The 15,761-nt window shown below is 41.1% G+C and overlaps 1 protein-coding gene across 4 annotated transcripts in view; it reads left to right on the forward strand.

Annotated features, from left to right (window-relative positions):
• ZCCHC10 (zinc finger CCHC-type containing 10) overlaps nt 1–15,761 on the forward strand; it is a 42,724-nt gene that overhangs the window by 14,277 nt on the left and 12,686 nt on the right. Inside the window, exons 1-2 of one of the 4 annotated variants that reach the window (XM_060006940.2) lie at nt 8,182–8,275; nt 8,637–8,781. In XM_060006940.2, the coding sequence (XP_059862923.1) occupies nt 8,197–8,275; nt 8,637–8,781 (224 nt within the window). In that variant the 5' untranslated portion in view covers nt 8,182–8,196. Of the gene's footprint in view, nt 1–8,142; nt 8,276–8,636; nt 8,782–14,644; nt 15,049–15,761 lie in introns of those variants that run through there. The other 3 variants (XR_009518809.1, XM_060006939.1, XM_069540518.1) reach the window with 3 other exon arrangements.

Genomic DNA, 15,761 nt, shown 5'->3' on the forward strand with positions numbered 1-15,761 from the left:
TTTCCTTTGTTTTTGCTATATGACATTTCTATTTTAAAAAAATATTTAAATATTTATTTTTGCTGCTCTGGGTCTTAGTTGTAGCACACAGGACCTTTTTTTTTTTTAACATCTTTATTACAGTATAATTGCTTTACAATGGTGTGTTAGTCTCTGCTTTACAACAAAGTGAATCAGTTATCCATATACATACGTTCCCATATCTCTTCCCTCTTGCATCTCTCTCCCTCCCACCCTCCCTATCCCACCCCTCTAGGTGGTCACAAAGCACCGAGCTGATCTCCCCACACAGGATCTTTTAATTGTGACATGTGAGCTCTTAGTTGTGGCAGGCATGCAGGATCTAGTTCCCCAACCAGGGGTCGAACCCGGACCTGGGAGCACGGAGTCTTACCCACTGGACCACCAGGGAAGTGCCTATATGACATTTCTAAATGTTTGGCCACCTGTAGGCCTTTGTAAAACACGTTACCTCTCCCACTGTTGTCTACTTGTGAAAAATTTTACATGGAAATATCTTATGAAGAGGTCCTGTTATAGGATATAATGTACAGCTTTTGTTTTTTCTGCTCAGCATTCATTCCTTAAAGTATTCCTCTGATCTTCTTCATTCTGGTGGCTTGCTAACTGTGGGATCCCACCCCCTACCAGAGGGATGGGCACATCTCACTAAGAAGCCAAGCAAACTCCTACAAGGGAACTTCACTGTTGAAATGAGGCACACAGGTACCACAGGGGGTTGGACCTGATCATCTGCTGGCAATTGCCTAAAAAGGTAGCACACAAGCTCCTATGACTAAGATCTGGACTTTTCTGGTTCAAGGCCTTCTCAAGGCTGTACTTCCTCTTTCTAAATTATGAGCCAGCCAATAAACTACTAATAAAGTCTTTGTTTATTTAGCCAAAGTTTTGTTTTGTGTTTCTTGCAATTGAATCCTAAAATATATAAGGGCATTCATTCTATATTATCGCAAAATACAGTCATTCCTCAGTATCCTCAGGGGCTTGGTTCCAGGACACTTTCCAACGCCCCCGAAAAATCCGTGGATGCTCAAGTTCCTTATACAAACCAGTGCAGTATTTGCATAAAACCTACACACATCCTCCTGTGTACTTTAAATCATTTGTAGATTATTTGTAATACCTAATACAATGTAAATGCTATATAAATATATACATTTATATAAATTTATACATTTATACATTATAAATGTATAAATTTATGCATTTATACATTTATATAAATGTAAATGCTATATAAATATACATTGTAAATACATGTAAATACTATGTAAACAGTTGCCAGTGCAAATTCAAGTTTTGCTTTTTGGAACTTTCTGGAATTTTTTCCCCAAATATTTTCATTCTATGGTTGATTGAATCCATAGATACCCAACCTGCAGATAAGGAGGGCTGACTATAAACAAAACTGGCTAGAGGGGAAGGAGAGTTGTATAATGGAAAAAGCTCAGGGCAGTGGGCCTTGGATAAATCACTTAACAAAGAGGTCTGAGTCTCAGTCCCTTAATTTGTAAAACGGGGATCCTCTGGGGGCAAGGCACAGAAACTTGACTTGAACCATCTTAATCACAAAAGAGATTTACTGAAGGAAGGCTGTGATAACCCAAAGAATCAAAGGAAAAGGCAATCAAGTCTAGGTAGGTCTTTCTGTCTCTCTTCTCTACTTCTCTCAGCATGTCAACTTCCGTTTCTCCTAAACCAGCAAATCCTGGACTCAAAAGCACACAGCTTTATATCACAGCAAGGCATGTCATCAAGGCCCAAGGACCCGAGCAGCTGTGTATGAAGATGAGAGAATACGATACAATTTTTGAGTATTTAGTTTTCAAGCCCCCTTGGAAAGTGGAAATAATTGAGGAAGGCAGCTCTTAGCCCACTCCAGGGAGCTTTAGGCACCACTCTCACCCACAAGCCCAGAGGTGGATGGAAGGGCCATCCTTTTTTTCATTTGGAGAACCAGAGCCTCATATCCACAGAGGCCCAAATGGCTTTCCACCAGTCCCCTTGCATGGCCACTCCCCTTTACAAAACAAATGGTCTCCCTGCTCTGAACCTCTCCCTTACTTAACCAAGTTAGTCAAATTCTCTTATCCTACTGGAAGGAGAAGAGCTCTTTTTGTGGTACGCAAAGGCATATGAAGGAAGAACCCACATTTGATTTTGCACCAGGGTCCAATTTTACAGCACTTTTTCCTGAATAGTTGCAATAACTAGTTGTAAAACATAATGAAAGGGCAAAAACCTTTAAAGTTGGTGGATCTGTTCTCTCCCCTCTTCCTGATGCTGGTGGAGCTAGTTTCCATTGTGGTTAGTCTCACATTCTTATGAAAACACATTCACCAACTTCTGGTGCAGGATTGTAACAGGGACGAACTAAATGGGACTCCATGTTGGATCTGTTTCTTTGACTGTAACCTTTGCTCTCTGTTGCTTTTGTTATTATAATCATACATAATGACCTGCCACAGGGAACCCTGCCCCTCTGCCTGAATGTTAAAGTGCCTTTGTTCAGGTCACAGGGAGACAATCTGACCCTGCCCACCTGTGAATGGCTGCAGAAAAGAAGAAATTAACACATCCCCTTCCCGATGATGGCCAAGCCAGATAAAACTAATGCATTACCTTTTTACTTTACTTCCTCACCTCCTCCCTCTCTCTGTTCTATGAAAGAAACTGGCATCCAGACCCCGATAAGATGGTTTTTGGGAGACCCTAGTCTGCAGTCTTCTTGGTGTGCCGGCTTTCCGAATACAGTCGCTGTTCCTTGCCTCAACACCTCATCTCCCGATTTATTGGCATGCCGTGCGGCGAGCAGAGTGAGCTTGGACTCGGTAACAGGATCAGCTACATAATATATAGAGCCCAGTACAAAATTAAAATGTGAGACTCCCTGTTCAAAAGTTATTAAGAATTTCAAGACAGCAATAGCAAAGCATTAAGCCAAGTGTGGGACTTTTCTAAGCACAGGTCCCTGTGGAGTGTATCGTTTCCCTGCTCATGAGGTGGCAAGCTATGTTCTGTGCTCAGCTCTCTAACCACAGATGCTCATGAACCGGTCAGGGCAGGAAACAACCATCCTGACCAAAAGCAACCCAGTTCAGAGATGCAAATCTCCCTCCAGCACATCCATCCTTTTACATCCACCTTTCCCCCACATCTTTCTTTTTTTTTAGTCAAAAGTTCATAGCTTTATTTATAACAACCAACAACTGGGCATGCTCTATGGCACATCAACAAGTTAATGGATAAGCAAGTTGTCGAATAGCAATAAAGTTGAGTACAAGTTAGCATTAAGAATTAAACTATCGGGGCTTCCCTGGTGGCGCAGTGGTTGGGAGTCCGCCTGCCAATGCAGGGAACACGGGTTTGTGCCCCGGTCCAGGAAGATACCACATGCCGCGGAGCGGCTAGGCCCGTGAGCCATGGCTGCTGAGCCTGCGCGTCCGGAGCCCGTGCTCCGCAACAGGGGAGACCACAACAGTGAGAGGCACGCGTACCACAGAAAAAAAAAAAAAAGAATTAAACTATCTATAATTGTAATAACTTGGGTGGATCTCAATATGATTGAGTGAAAAAAGCATTGTTAAAAAGAACACTGTATTATTCCATTCATATAAATTTTAACCCATTGCAAAGTATCTACAGTGACAAAAAGCTGATCAGTGGTTTCTGAAGGATGGTGACAGAGGGGTGGTAATCAGGAATTACAGTGTTGCATTAAGAAACTTTTGGTGGTGATAGATATGTTCATGATCATGATTGTGGTGATGATTTCAGCCTTATAAAAAGCTTATAATATATAAAATATTTTATAAATATCAAATCTCATCTTCATACACTATAAATATATGCAAGTTATTGTATACCAAACCTCAATAAAGCTTTAAAAAAGTGTATTGTCCCAAAATGAATATATCATGGAAAATAAATACCACATAATAAAATGTGCCTTTTGTCTATGTCTCCTACTGTTTTCTAACATTGAGTTATGAAATAAATCCAACTTTGTTTCACAGCAGCATAGTGTCAATTAAAATCATTAGCTGAGGTAAGGTTTAATTCTCAAAACCAGTCTTTCAATTTCAGTTTCCTTTTCTTTTTTTTGTTTTTTAATTTTTTTTTTATTGGGGTATAGTTGTTTTACAATGTTGTGTTAGTTTCTACTGTTCAGTGATGTGAAGTAGAGTTCCCTGTGCTATACAGCAGGTTCTTATCAGTTATCTGTTCTATACATATTAGTGTATATGTGTCAATCCCAATCTCCCAATTCATCCCAACCCCCCTTTCCCCCCACATCTTACATAACTATAAGACACTTGGTGGAAGCTTTCCTAGGATAAAAGGATAGTCTGCTTAAGTCTTAGTAGTGTTCATTTTTTTCCTTTTTTTTAATTGATGTATAGTTGATATACAATATTATATGTTACAGGTGTACAGTATAGTGATTCACAAATTTTGAAGGTTATATTCCATTTATACTTATTATAAAGTATTTTCTATATTCTCCTGTTGTACAATATATCCTTTTTTTTTTGGCTGCATTGTGCCTTCGTTGCTGCACGCGGGCTTTCTCTAGTTGTGGCGAGTGGGGGCTACTCTTCGTTGCAGTGCACAGGCTTCTCATTGTGGTGGCTTCTGTTGTTGTGGAGCACGGGCCCTAGGCGCGGGCTTCAGTAGTTGCAGCACGCAACCTCAATAGTTGTGGTGCACGGGCTTCGTTGCTCCGAGGCATGTGGGATCTTTCCAGACCAGGGATCGAACCCATGTCCCCTGCATTGGCAGGTGGATTCTTAACCACTGGACCACTAGGGAAGTCCCGTACAATATATCCTTGTAGCAAACCTAATAGTTTGTGCCTCTTAATCCCCTACCTCTATCTTGCCCTTCCCCCCTTCCCTCCTAAAGTGTTCATTTTTGCCAGCTAGAAATTACTTGCAGCTTTCACAAGAGTTTTAAATTTTTCTCAGCTTCTACCCATTAAGGTTTACAGTACTTAGTGTCTGAATTTTAGCCTGGGCCCTCTGGACAAAGTTGTGAGTCCCTCAAGTCCATGGGCCTCAATGGGAAAGAGCTACATTGGCTTGGTCTTGCCGTTGAAAAAAAAGATTTTTTTTTTTTTTTTTTTTGGCTGTGTCGGGTCTTAGTTGCGGCGCACGGGATTAGTTGCCCTGCATGTGGGATCTTAGTTCCCTGACCAGGGATTGAACCCTTGTCCCCTGCATTGGAAGGCAGATTCTTAACCACTGGACCACCAGGGAAGTCCTGAAAAAGCAAAACATTATTGTATTGTGTGTGTGTGTGTGTGTGTGTGTGTGTGTGTGTGTGTGTGTGTATCTGGCCCCTGTATCTAGATGCTTTCAGTTAACTCTTGTAGGTTTTCCAGGTGTGCAAACCAAATCACCACAAAAAATGTCATTTGCTTCCTCCTCTCTATTTCTTATATCTTATTCTGTCTCTTGCCATTTTACATTTGCTGTAGTGCAAGTTCCTTCTTTTTTTTTTTAAAGCTCTTCCTGAGCCATTTGTTTCCTTTTTTTAAAATTAATTAATTAATTTATTTTAGCTGCTGTGGGTCTTCACTGTGGCACGAGGGCTCTTCATTGCAGCCCACAGGCTTCTCTAGTTGTGGTGCATGGGCTCTAGAGTGCAAGGGCTCAGTAGTTGCGGCATGCGTGCTTAGTTGTGGTATGTGGGATCTTAGTTCCCCAACCTGGGGTTGAACCTGGGCCCCCTGCATTGGGAGTGGGGAGTCTTAACCACTGGACCACCAGGGAAGTCCCTGCAGTGCAATTTCTTTTAAAATTAGCTGACAAATGGGAATTCCCTGGCGGTCCAGAAACTCTGCGCTTTCAATGCCAAGGGCCAGGGTTTGATCCCAGGTCAGGGAACTAAGATCCTGCAAGCTGCACAGTGTGACCAAAAAAAAAAAAAAATTTTTTTTTTTAAAGTTACCTGACAAATACATCTTAATATCGTTTTGTGGAAAACTTGAAAGTTTGTGAATAAAGTTCATCTAGAAAAATAAATACCTAGGAGCAATAAAGAAAACTGAGGAAAAGAAGAATATTTAGGAGGGACTTGCCCTACCAGATATCAAAATATTCTATAAAATTATGGAAATTAAAGCAGTACAAATCCTGGCACAAACAGATCTTTGGAAGAAAACAGAATGTCCAAACAAATTAAATTTGTACATATTTAGTTATGAAAGAGTGGCATTTCAAGTCAATAAAGAAGTGATAGGGCTTCCCTGGTGGCGCAGTGGTAGAGAGTCTGCCTGCCGATGCAGGGGACACAGGTTCGTGCCCCGGTCCGGGAAGATCCCACATACTGCGGAGTGGCTGGGCCCGTGAGCCATGGCCACTGAGCCTGCACGTCCAGAGCCTATGCTCCACAACGGGAGAGGCCACAACAGTGAGAGGCCCGTGAACCGCAAAACAAACAAACAAACAAACAAACAAAAAAATATATATATATAGCCATAGGGACTTCCCTGGTGGTCCAGTGGCTAAGACTCTGCACTCCCAATGCAGGGGGCCTGAGTTCGATCCCTGGTCAGGGAACTAGATCCCACATGCATGCTGCAACTAGGAAGTCCGCGTGTTGCAACTAAGCGTCCATGTGCTGCATCTAAAATATCCTGCATGCAGCATCTAAGACCGGGGCAGCCTAAATAAATAAATATTTTTTTAAAAAGAGCAAAATGTATAATCTATCAAAATTAAAAATTCACATTTTTAATGTGTTAATATTAATTAATTAAATTAATTAATAAAATTTAAAAAATAAAATTAATAAAATTAATTTTTATTATAAAAAATTTTTATTATAAAAAATTTTTATTATAAAAAATAAAATTAATATTAATTAAATTAATTAATAAAATAATTATTTAATTTAATTAAAATTAAATTTGATAATTTAATTTTAATTATCAAAATTAAAAATACACATATCCTTTGACCCAGCACTTTTACTTCTAGGAAGTCAAGTTACAGAAACATGGGTGAGTGCTTAAAAATCTGTTCATTCCATCTTTGTGTTAAATGATGTAATTGTTCAACAACAGGATACTGGTTGGATAAATTGTGGAATATCCATGTAATCCATATAACATAATACATGAAAAGAATGAATTGGATCTGCATGTGCTGATATGGGAAAAGATGTCCATAAACACAGTGAGGAATGAACAAAGCAAGCTGAGGAACAGAACAGAGAGTAAGATTCCACTTTTTAAGGAACAAGATGTGCACAAAGGTTGCATGACATCACCTTCTCTAACTCCCATTGCTGAATCACTCTTTACCCCTTACGCTAAATTATTTTTCTTTAGAGTATTCACACACGTTGGACATTGCGTTTGTTTATTGTCTGTAGAAAGCTCCATGTGTACAACGACTTTATTTGTTCAATGCTCTGCCTTCAGTTCCTCAAACATTTTAATTGAAAAACATAAATTAAAAAAAATGAATGGAGACACAGAAACATACATACATATATATATTTCAAAAAGTTATCTATACGCAGACCTACTAGAGAATGGACTTGAGGACACGGGGAGGGGGAAGGGAAAGCTGGGACAAAGTGAGAGAGTGGCATGGTCATATATACACCACCAAATGTAAAACCCATAGCTAGTGGGAAGCAGCCGCATGGCACAGGGAGATCAGCTCAGTGCTTTGTGACCACCTAGAGGGGTGGGATAGGGAGGGTGGGAGGCAGGGAGATGCAAGAGGGAAGAGATATGGGGATATATGTATATGTATAACTGATTCACTTTGTTATAAAGCAGAAACTGACACACCATTGTAAAGCAATTATACTCCAATAAAGATGTTAAAAAAAAGTTATCTATATTTCAAAGACTGGATTTAAGAGAATAAATTTCTATGACTGACACTAAATACTAAAATATCCTTAATTAATATTTGTATAATCTTTTTCCAGTTGAAAAAGCAGTTTTACCTATATAGCCTTATAACATCATTATGAAAAATATAAACAACATATATTTGCATTTTATAATTTGCTAACGTCATTCTTTCTCTTTTTCTTTCTTTTTTTTTTTGCGGTACGCGGGCCTCTCACTGTTGTGGCCTCTCCCGTTGCGGAGCACAGGCTCCAGACGCGCAGGCTCAGCGGCCATGGCTCACGGGCCCAGCCGCTCCGCGCATGTGGGATCTTCCCGGAGAGGGGCACGAACCCATGTCCCCTGCATCGGCAGGTGGACTCTCAACCACTGCGCCACCAGGTAAGTCCTAAAGTCATTCTTTTTCAATTGATGGTCCCAATCTTGTTGAACTCATTCCTTTTTATTTTGCTATCCAAACTACTTCTAGTGTCCTGAACAATGCAGTTTTATTCATTTATATTTATATTTATATATATATATAAATTCATTTGTATATAAAGATGGATAGATGGATCCCTCATTCGAGAATGTTCTTCTCTGACTCTCCACGCAATATACGTGGACCCATCCTTAAAATCCCTCATTCTGACCGATCAACCTGCCTCATTCCTCTCCCTCAAACTACAGACGCACACAGGAAACACAACAGACCAGGCCCTAACCACTACTTGCCCCAAAAGCTGACCCATTAACTCTCCAGGCCCGACTGGTCCCGCCCACGCCTACGGCCTCCGGGGTTCTAAGTCCCCGCCCCCTCCGAGGAGTTTCCCAAAACCCAGCGCGGCAGGCCTCAGCCGCGCTAAGATGGCGACTCCCATGCATCGCCTCATAGCCCGGAGACAAGCGTAAGTTAGGGCCGGAGTCGGGCCGCTGGGCGGGCTGGGGGCGGGGAGAAGCGCGTCAGCCGGCTAGTGAGCGGGCGACGGTATGCGGGGTCGGTGTGGGATCCTCAGCGTGGTCAGGCGGAGGTTGGCCGTTTTTCTCACACGTCGCCTGCCCGCGAGGGGCTCGGGCCGGGGCGGTAAGTTTGATGTCTGTGGATTAGCGATTTCGTGGAAGACGGCTGCGTAAGACCGCTGGGCGGGACCTAGGGGGTGCCTGAAGAGAGTCTCGTGTTTGGTTCCCGCGAAGGGAACGCCCAGGAGTTGGTCGCTAAGAGTTCTATGCCCCTTTGCCAACCCGGCCGCCCACCCCACGCGTGACCGGGCGAAGCCTGTAGCCCTCGTCCAACACCGCCTACTCTCGCCGACGTAAACCTTCAGCTTCCTGTGCAGCCTCCAGCCCACTGGCTTTTCCTGCCCCATTCCTATCGCCTTCCCTAGGAACACCCTGACTTTTCTGTCAAGCTCTCTTCTCACTTTCTGCCATTCATTCTCCAACAAATATTAATTTATGCATTACCTATCGCTCTATGCCGGTATTTGGGTGTAAGTAAAAAGAGGTGTTCAAGACGGAATCCCTGCTTTCAGGAAGCTTACATTCTATTGGTGGAAAGAGTCGATAAACTAAGCATTTTAAGTAAATACAGTTGATGATAAGAGCTTTGAAGGAAATAAGAGGTGATGGAAAGAGAAAAAGGTACAGGTTAGGTTGGTTGGACTGGAAAGGCATCTCTGAAGAGATGGTATTTGAACAGAGATCGGAAATGTGAGAAAGGAACCAGTCATGAGAGGTTTTGGGGAAAAAGCACCCAGACTAGCATAATTGTTTTGAGACAGCAAAGAACTTAGTTTTTAAGAAATGAAAGATGGCCATTGTGGATAATGAGCGAGAGAGAATAGCACAAGAGGTTTTCTGTGAACAGATAATGCAGGAGTTTGTGCCAGATGTCCCTTTCTTGTGAAACCTTTTTTTCTTCTATCAGTCTGCATACCCAAACAACGTCCGACACTTTTTCACTCTGTCAGCTTTTCATGGCATCACCATTTGCCCATTAATAATATATCGCTCACAGTCTGCTCTAATGTGTATATTTATATTTCTTTTTAAATAAATTTATTTATTTATTTTTGGCTGTATTGGGTCTTCGTTGCTGCGCGCGGGCTTTCTCTAGTTGCGGCGAGTGAGGGCTACTCTTCCTTGTGGTGCGCGGGCTTCTCATTGCGGTGGCATGTCTGGTTGGAGAGCACAGGCTATAGGTGTGAGGGCTTCAGTAGTTGTGGCATGTGGGCCCAGTAGTTGTGGCTCACGGGTTCTAGAGCACAGGCTCAGTAGTTGTTGGCGCACGGGCTTAGTTGCTCCATGGCGTGAGGGATCTTCCCGGACCCAGGGCTCAAACCCGTTTCCCCTGCATTGGCAGGCAGATTCTTAACCACTGCTCCACCAGGGAAACCCCTGTATTTCTTTTTTTCTAATTAATTAATTTATTTTTGACTGTGTTGGGTCTTCGTTTCTGTGCGAGGGCTTTCTCTAGTTGTGGCAAGCGGGGGCCACTCTTCATCGCGGTGTGCGGGCCTCTCACTATCGCGGCCTCTCTTGTTGCGGAGCACAGGCTCCAGACGCGCAGGCTCAGTAGTTGTGGCTCACGGGCCTAGTTGCTCCGTGGCATATGGGATCTTCCCAGACCAGGGCTCGAACCCGTGTCCCCTGTATTAGCAGGCAGATTCTCAACCACTGCACCACCAGGGAAGCCCTGTATTTCTTTTTATATTTATATTTTTTATTCTAAGAGCCCTGATCCTTCTCTTCTCCCTTTCATCAGACTACCTCTTATGCCTGATGAGGTTCCTTGAACATAAGGATAAAGACTTAAGGAATCAGAATGAATTAGTAGTATGCTTGGTGGAGGAAGAAGGCTTTGAAGTCATATGGTTCTGAGATCAAGAATGGAGTAACAGTAATACTTAATAGATGTGCAGTAAATGATGTCACCAGGGTCTAATCTCTCTCAGGTTTGCCCTTTTGGGTGTTGGTTCCATACTTGGTTAGATCACTCCTTTGGTCCTAAGATGGCTGCAGTATCTAGGGTCCTTTATATCCTTTCAGCTTCAAGTTGATAGCATCTCATTGTCTAGGTTGGGTTACATACCCTACCCTGAACCATGTCTATGGGATTATGAAGCTTTGATTGACTTGGACCTCATTCTCTTCCCAGGATAATTGAATGGATCCTTATAAACCAATGGGTGGTAAAAAAATAAAATAAAAATAAACGAATGGGTGGGTAGGTCAGAGGAGGTAATGATTGCTAGATTGACAAAACCAACCAATGTCCACTTAAATATGAAGCTGAAAGTAAGACTTCTGGTGCTTTTAACATAAGTTTTGGAGTATCACACAGTTAAACAAATGTTCTATTTCTGCAGTATGCTTGTATTTGGTACATGAGCTACACAGAAGTAAAAGACAGTCTTAGCTTTAGGAGCTTCTAGTCTTACTGGAAAGAAAACATGGTGTATAATGAAACCTGTCATGGTTTGCAGACTGTCGGGACAATTCCCAGGGAGTTGGAGAGGGAGGGCCTTTAGAGGCAAGGGGAGTCCAGGAGAATTTGGAATATTTTGGGGGGGGAAAGCAGACGAGGAGCCTTTACTTTTCATTTTATATTCATCAAAAAGATTTAATTTTATTTATAAAGAGCATATAGCACTTCCATAAGAACAAGTCTTAAACTACAAGTTATGAGAAGTGAGAAAGTACTATTGACATTGTTTTTAAAAGTCTTTGGACTAAAGGAGGAAAGGGGGGAAATTTGAACTTTTCATTCAGCAGATCTTTCAGGGATCTGCTGAATGAATCAGATTTCACTTTGAATCAGATTTCAATCAGATTGAACTTTGAATCTGATTGAATCACTTTGATTGAATCTGATTGATTCACTGAATCTGATTGAATCACTTTTTTTCACTTTGAATCAGATTTCACTCACACATAATTATATGCAGCATGAGAAGATAGGAGTGAGTTATAGAGCCCTATTCCACTCTGAATGTGTTTAAGGCACTTGACGCATGTGATTGCTCCCCAGCATAACAGAGATTTTCCAGGTGACATGGCTGTACTGCTGCTGGTAATCTGAGAACCCCTGGCAAACAGGAGTGGTGCTTAAGGACTGGAAGTAGGCAAATGCTGTTTTGATTTTCAAAGTGAGAAGGGTAGATTCCACAAACCAGACCAGTGAACTTGATATCCATTCCAGCCAAAATTCTGGCTCGATTTATTAAATACGTGCAGAAAGAAAAGCCAAGATCATCAGGTATCAAGTCATTACAGATTGATACCCTTTTTGCCTTTTAGGTATTTGGATTTCAAAAAGCCATCTTGAAAAGTCTCTCACAATATTCTTGTGAAAACAGAACAATTAGGTACATCAGTTGAACATCATGGACAAAGAGTATTGTTTAATGGGTTTAAGTAAATATATAGCGGTATCCCATGGTGGCCTGCAGAGTTTGGTCCTCAGTTTGGTCTTGTCAACATTTTTATAAATGACTTGGATGAGGACACATGTGCGTGTTTATCAAACCTGCAGTTAACACAAAGCTGAGAGGGATAACTAATACAATGGATGACGCAATCCCAATCCAGAAAGGTCTTGACAGGCTGGAACTCTATGTTGAGTCTAACAAGAAGAAATTTAACAAGGGTAAAAGTAAGTATTGTAATAGTATTTTTTAAAAATTTCCATGTCCAACTGTTTGTTGCTAGTATATTGACTTTTGTATGTTGACCTTGTATCCTGTGACCTTATTAAACTCATTTAGTAGTCCTAATAGCTCCATTTTGGATTCTTAGGGATTTTCTAGGTAGATAATCATCATTTATATTATATTTTTTGTTTATTTGGTATGTACATTTTTAAGATTTTTGTTGCATATTACCAAATAGCCCTTCAGAAAGTATCTGCAACTTACATTCTTACCAGCAATTAAGAATGTGTATCTTACTACATTTAGGGTGCCCATTCTCCATCTTTGCCAACAATCGGCTTAAAAAACAGCTTTGCCAATCTGACAGAAATGGTATCAAAGAAGGTGGTTTCACCCAAAAAGGCTGTACCATTAAAACACTTCCTTAAGCCTTAGCTTAGAATATAGAAATGGAATATTATTAAATAGGGTATTCAGGGCTTCCCTGGTGGCGCAGTGGTTGAGAGTCTGCCTGACGATGCAGGGGACACAGGTTCGTGACCTGATCCAGGAGGATCCCGCATGCCACGGAGTGGCTGGGCCCGTGAGCCATGGCCGCTGAGCCTGCGCGTCTGGAGCCTGTGCTCCGCAACGGGAGAGGCCACAACAGTGAGAGGCCCGCGTACCACCAAAAAAAAAAAAAATAGGGTATTCATTTGAAAAGAAATAAATGCTGATCTTGTGTTTATTTTGAAATTATAGGTGTGCCTCATTCAGTATTCTATCTGGAAGATTTAAGTATTTTTAGGGGTGTTAATGTTTAGAACATCATAGGTGGGCTTTAGGTATTGGTGAATGTTTTGTTTATAACAACAAAAAGCAAACTCCACAGTGCTGGTAGATAATATTTTTAATGGCTGTGATCTCAGGTTATAAGTTTCTTAATATTGGGAAAACAAACTATGAGTTGGAGAAGACTTTATTTCCTTGATTCTGAGAGGCTTCCACACTCCTCCATATTTTCATTGTTAGGAAATATTGTGAAAGGCTTTGAAATGGATTAAAAAATAAAGATTACTGGCTGATTTGTCTAATTCCCTGTCCTGGCTAGTGACTCTGTGAGGGCCTGTGCCTCACTGTCTTTGATATATATATATATGTTTTGTTTTTTGTTTTGTTTTTTAATTTATTTTTGGCTGAGTTGGGTCTTTGTTGCTGCGCGCAGGCTTTCTCTAGTTGCGGCGAGCGGGGGCTACTCTTCGTTGCGGTGCGCGGACTTCTCATTGCGGTGGCTTCTCTTGTTGTGGAGCACGGGCTCTAAGCACGTGGGCTTCAGTAGTTGAGGCTCACGGGCTCTAGAGCGCAGGCTCAGTAATTGTGGCCCACGGGCTTAGTTGCTCCGCGGCATGTGGGATCTTCCCAGACTCACGGGCTTGGTTGCTCCGCGGCATGTGGCATCTTTGCAGACCAGGGCTCGAATCCGTGTTCCTTGCATTGGCAGGCGGATTCTTAACCGCTGCGCCACCAGGGAAGCCCTCTTTGAGCTATTTTAAAATGACTCTGTAAATTGTAGAAAGCTGGTAGAAAAGATTCTTACCCATGAAAAGACAGTACAACTGATTCTTGCCCTGTGTCTATTGACCAGTTTTGTTTGGGTTTTTTTTGACCAGTTTTTAGCTATCTGTAAATTCGTTTCCTGTGTTCCTGATTGCTCATATATGTGTGTTGTTTGGATTCTGTTTTGAACCAACTGCAACATCTTACTGGTTGCCTTATTAATTAATGATTAAATAAAACCTTTGACATGTGTTCACTTTATATTTATATGAGAGTCATGATTTTACATTTTTTACTAATTATCCTTTAATGTTTTTGAATTTATTATTTCTGGAATGCATATCACAGTTGTGTATATATTAAGTGTGTTAGTGGTTCTTTTTGCCTGAAAAGTGGGCAACTTAATATTAAGTCCATAGAGTGTTTTATTATTGATAGCCTTAACAATTTGCTACATTACACATTCAGATAAGCTCTGAAGTTATAGTCGTGGTTCTGGCAGTTGCTTACTGAAATTTATGAACTATTACTATTATGGTAAAAAGCTGACTCTTCTTTATTATCTTTCAATACTACCACTCAGGACTTCCCTGGTGGCGCAGTGGTTAAGAATCCGCCTGCCAATGCAGGGAACGCGGGTTCGAGCCCTGGTCCGGGAAGATCCCACATGCCGCGGAGCAACTAAGCCCGTGCGCCACAACTACTGAGCCTGCGCTCTAGAGCCAGCGAGCCACAACTACTTGAGCTCACGTGCCACAACTATTGAAGCCTGTGCACCTAGAGCCCGTGCTCGCAACAAGAGAAGCCACCTTAATGAGAAGCCTGCACACCACAACGAAGAGTAGTCCCTGCTCAGCAACGAAGACCCAATGCAGTCAAAAATAAATAAATTTATTTAAAAAAACAAACTACTACTGAGTAGTATTTCCTTGCTTGAAACATTAGTTCTTCATGTTGGGATTGGCTTAATTTTTGAACAAACGCTAAAAATAAATTACTGTCAAAATTACAGAAGCTGGCTGATGATGTGGGAATTCATTAATGAAAAGCATACTATAAACAATATATGTCCTCTTAAACCCTTGCCTATTTAAACAGTCAGTCATTTTAGAAACATTTACTGAACACCAATTATGTGTTCTCCAGGGATAAAAAGGTGACTGCTCTAGGTCGAAATTAAGAATCTAGCATCCCATCATGCAACCATGTTTTGAGAAAATTTAAATTGCCATGTTTCGTTAGTCCAGATAATTGATTAGCCTAATGTGTGGATTGATATTCACAACTCCCATTTATTTGTCTATTACTTTATGCCAGATTCCTTACTGCTTTCTATACAAACATCCCAGTCTGTAGAATGGGGATATTGTTCTCAAACTCATTGGGTTATCATGGGGATTAGATGTATTTATGTATAAATACTACTTAGCTAAATTCCTGGCACACAGTAAGTATAAATCACGGTTATAGTCTTATCTAATTCTCACAATAACCTAGTGAAGTAGAATTATCCCATTTTTTAGAATAGAAACTGAAGTTCAAAAACTAGCTTGCTAATGAGCCTAAAGCTGTGTAGTGAAAAAGCCAAGATTTTAAAAAAATTTTATTGTTGTGAACTATAACACATCTACAAAAAAGTTCAGACAACATAAATATGTCCTTAATAGGTAATGTTTATAATTCTTTTTTTTTCTTTTTTT

The sequence above is a fragment of the Delphinus delphis genome, chromosome 3 (genome assembly GCF_949987515.2).
Source record: "Delphinus delphis chromosome 3, mDelDel1.2, whole genome shotgun sequence".
In the NCBI taxonomy this organism is placed as follows: domain Eukaryota; kingdom Metazoa; phylum Chordata; class Mammalia; order Artiodactyla; family Delphinidae; genus Delphinus; species Delphinus delphis.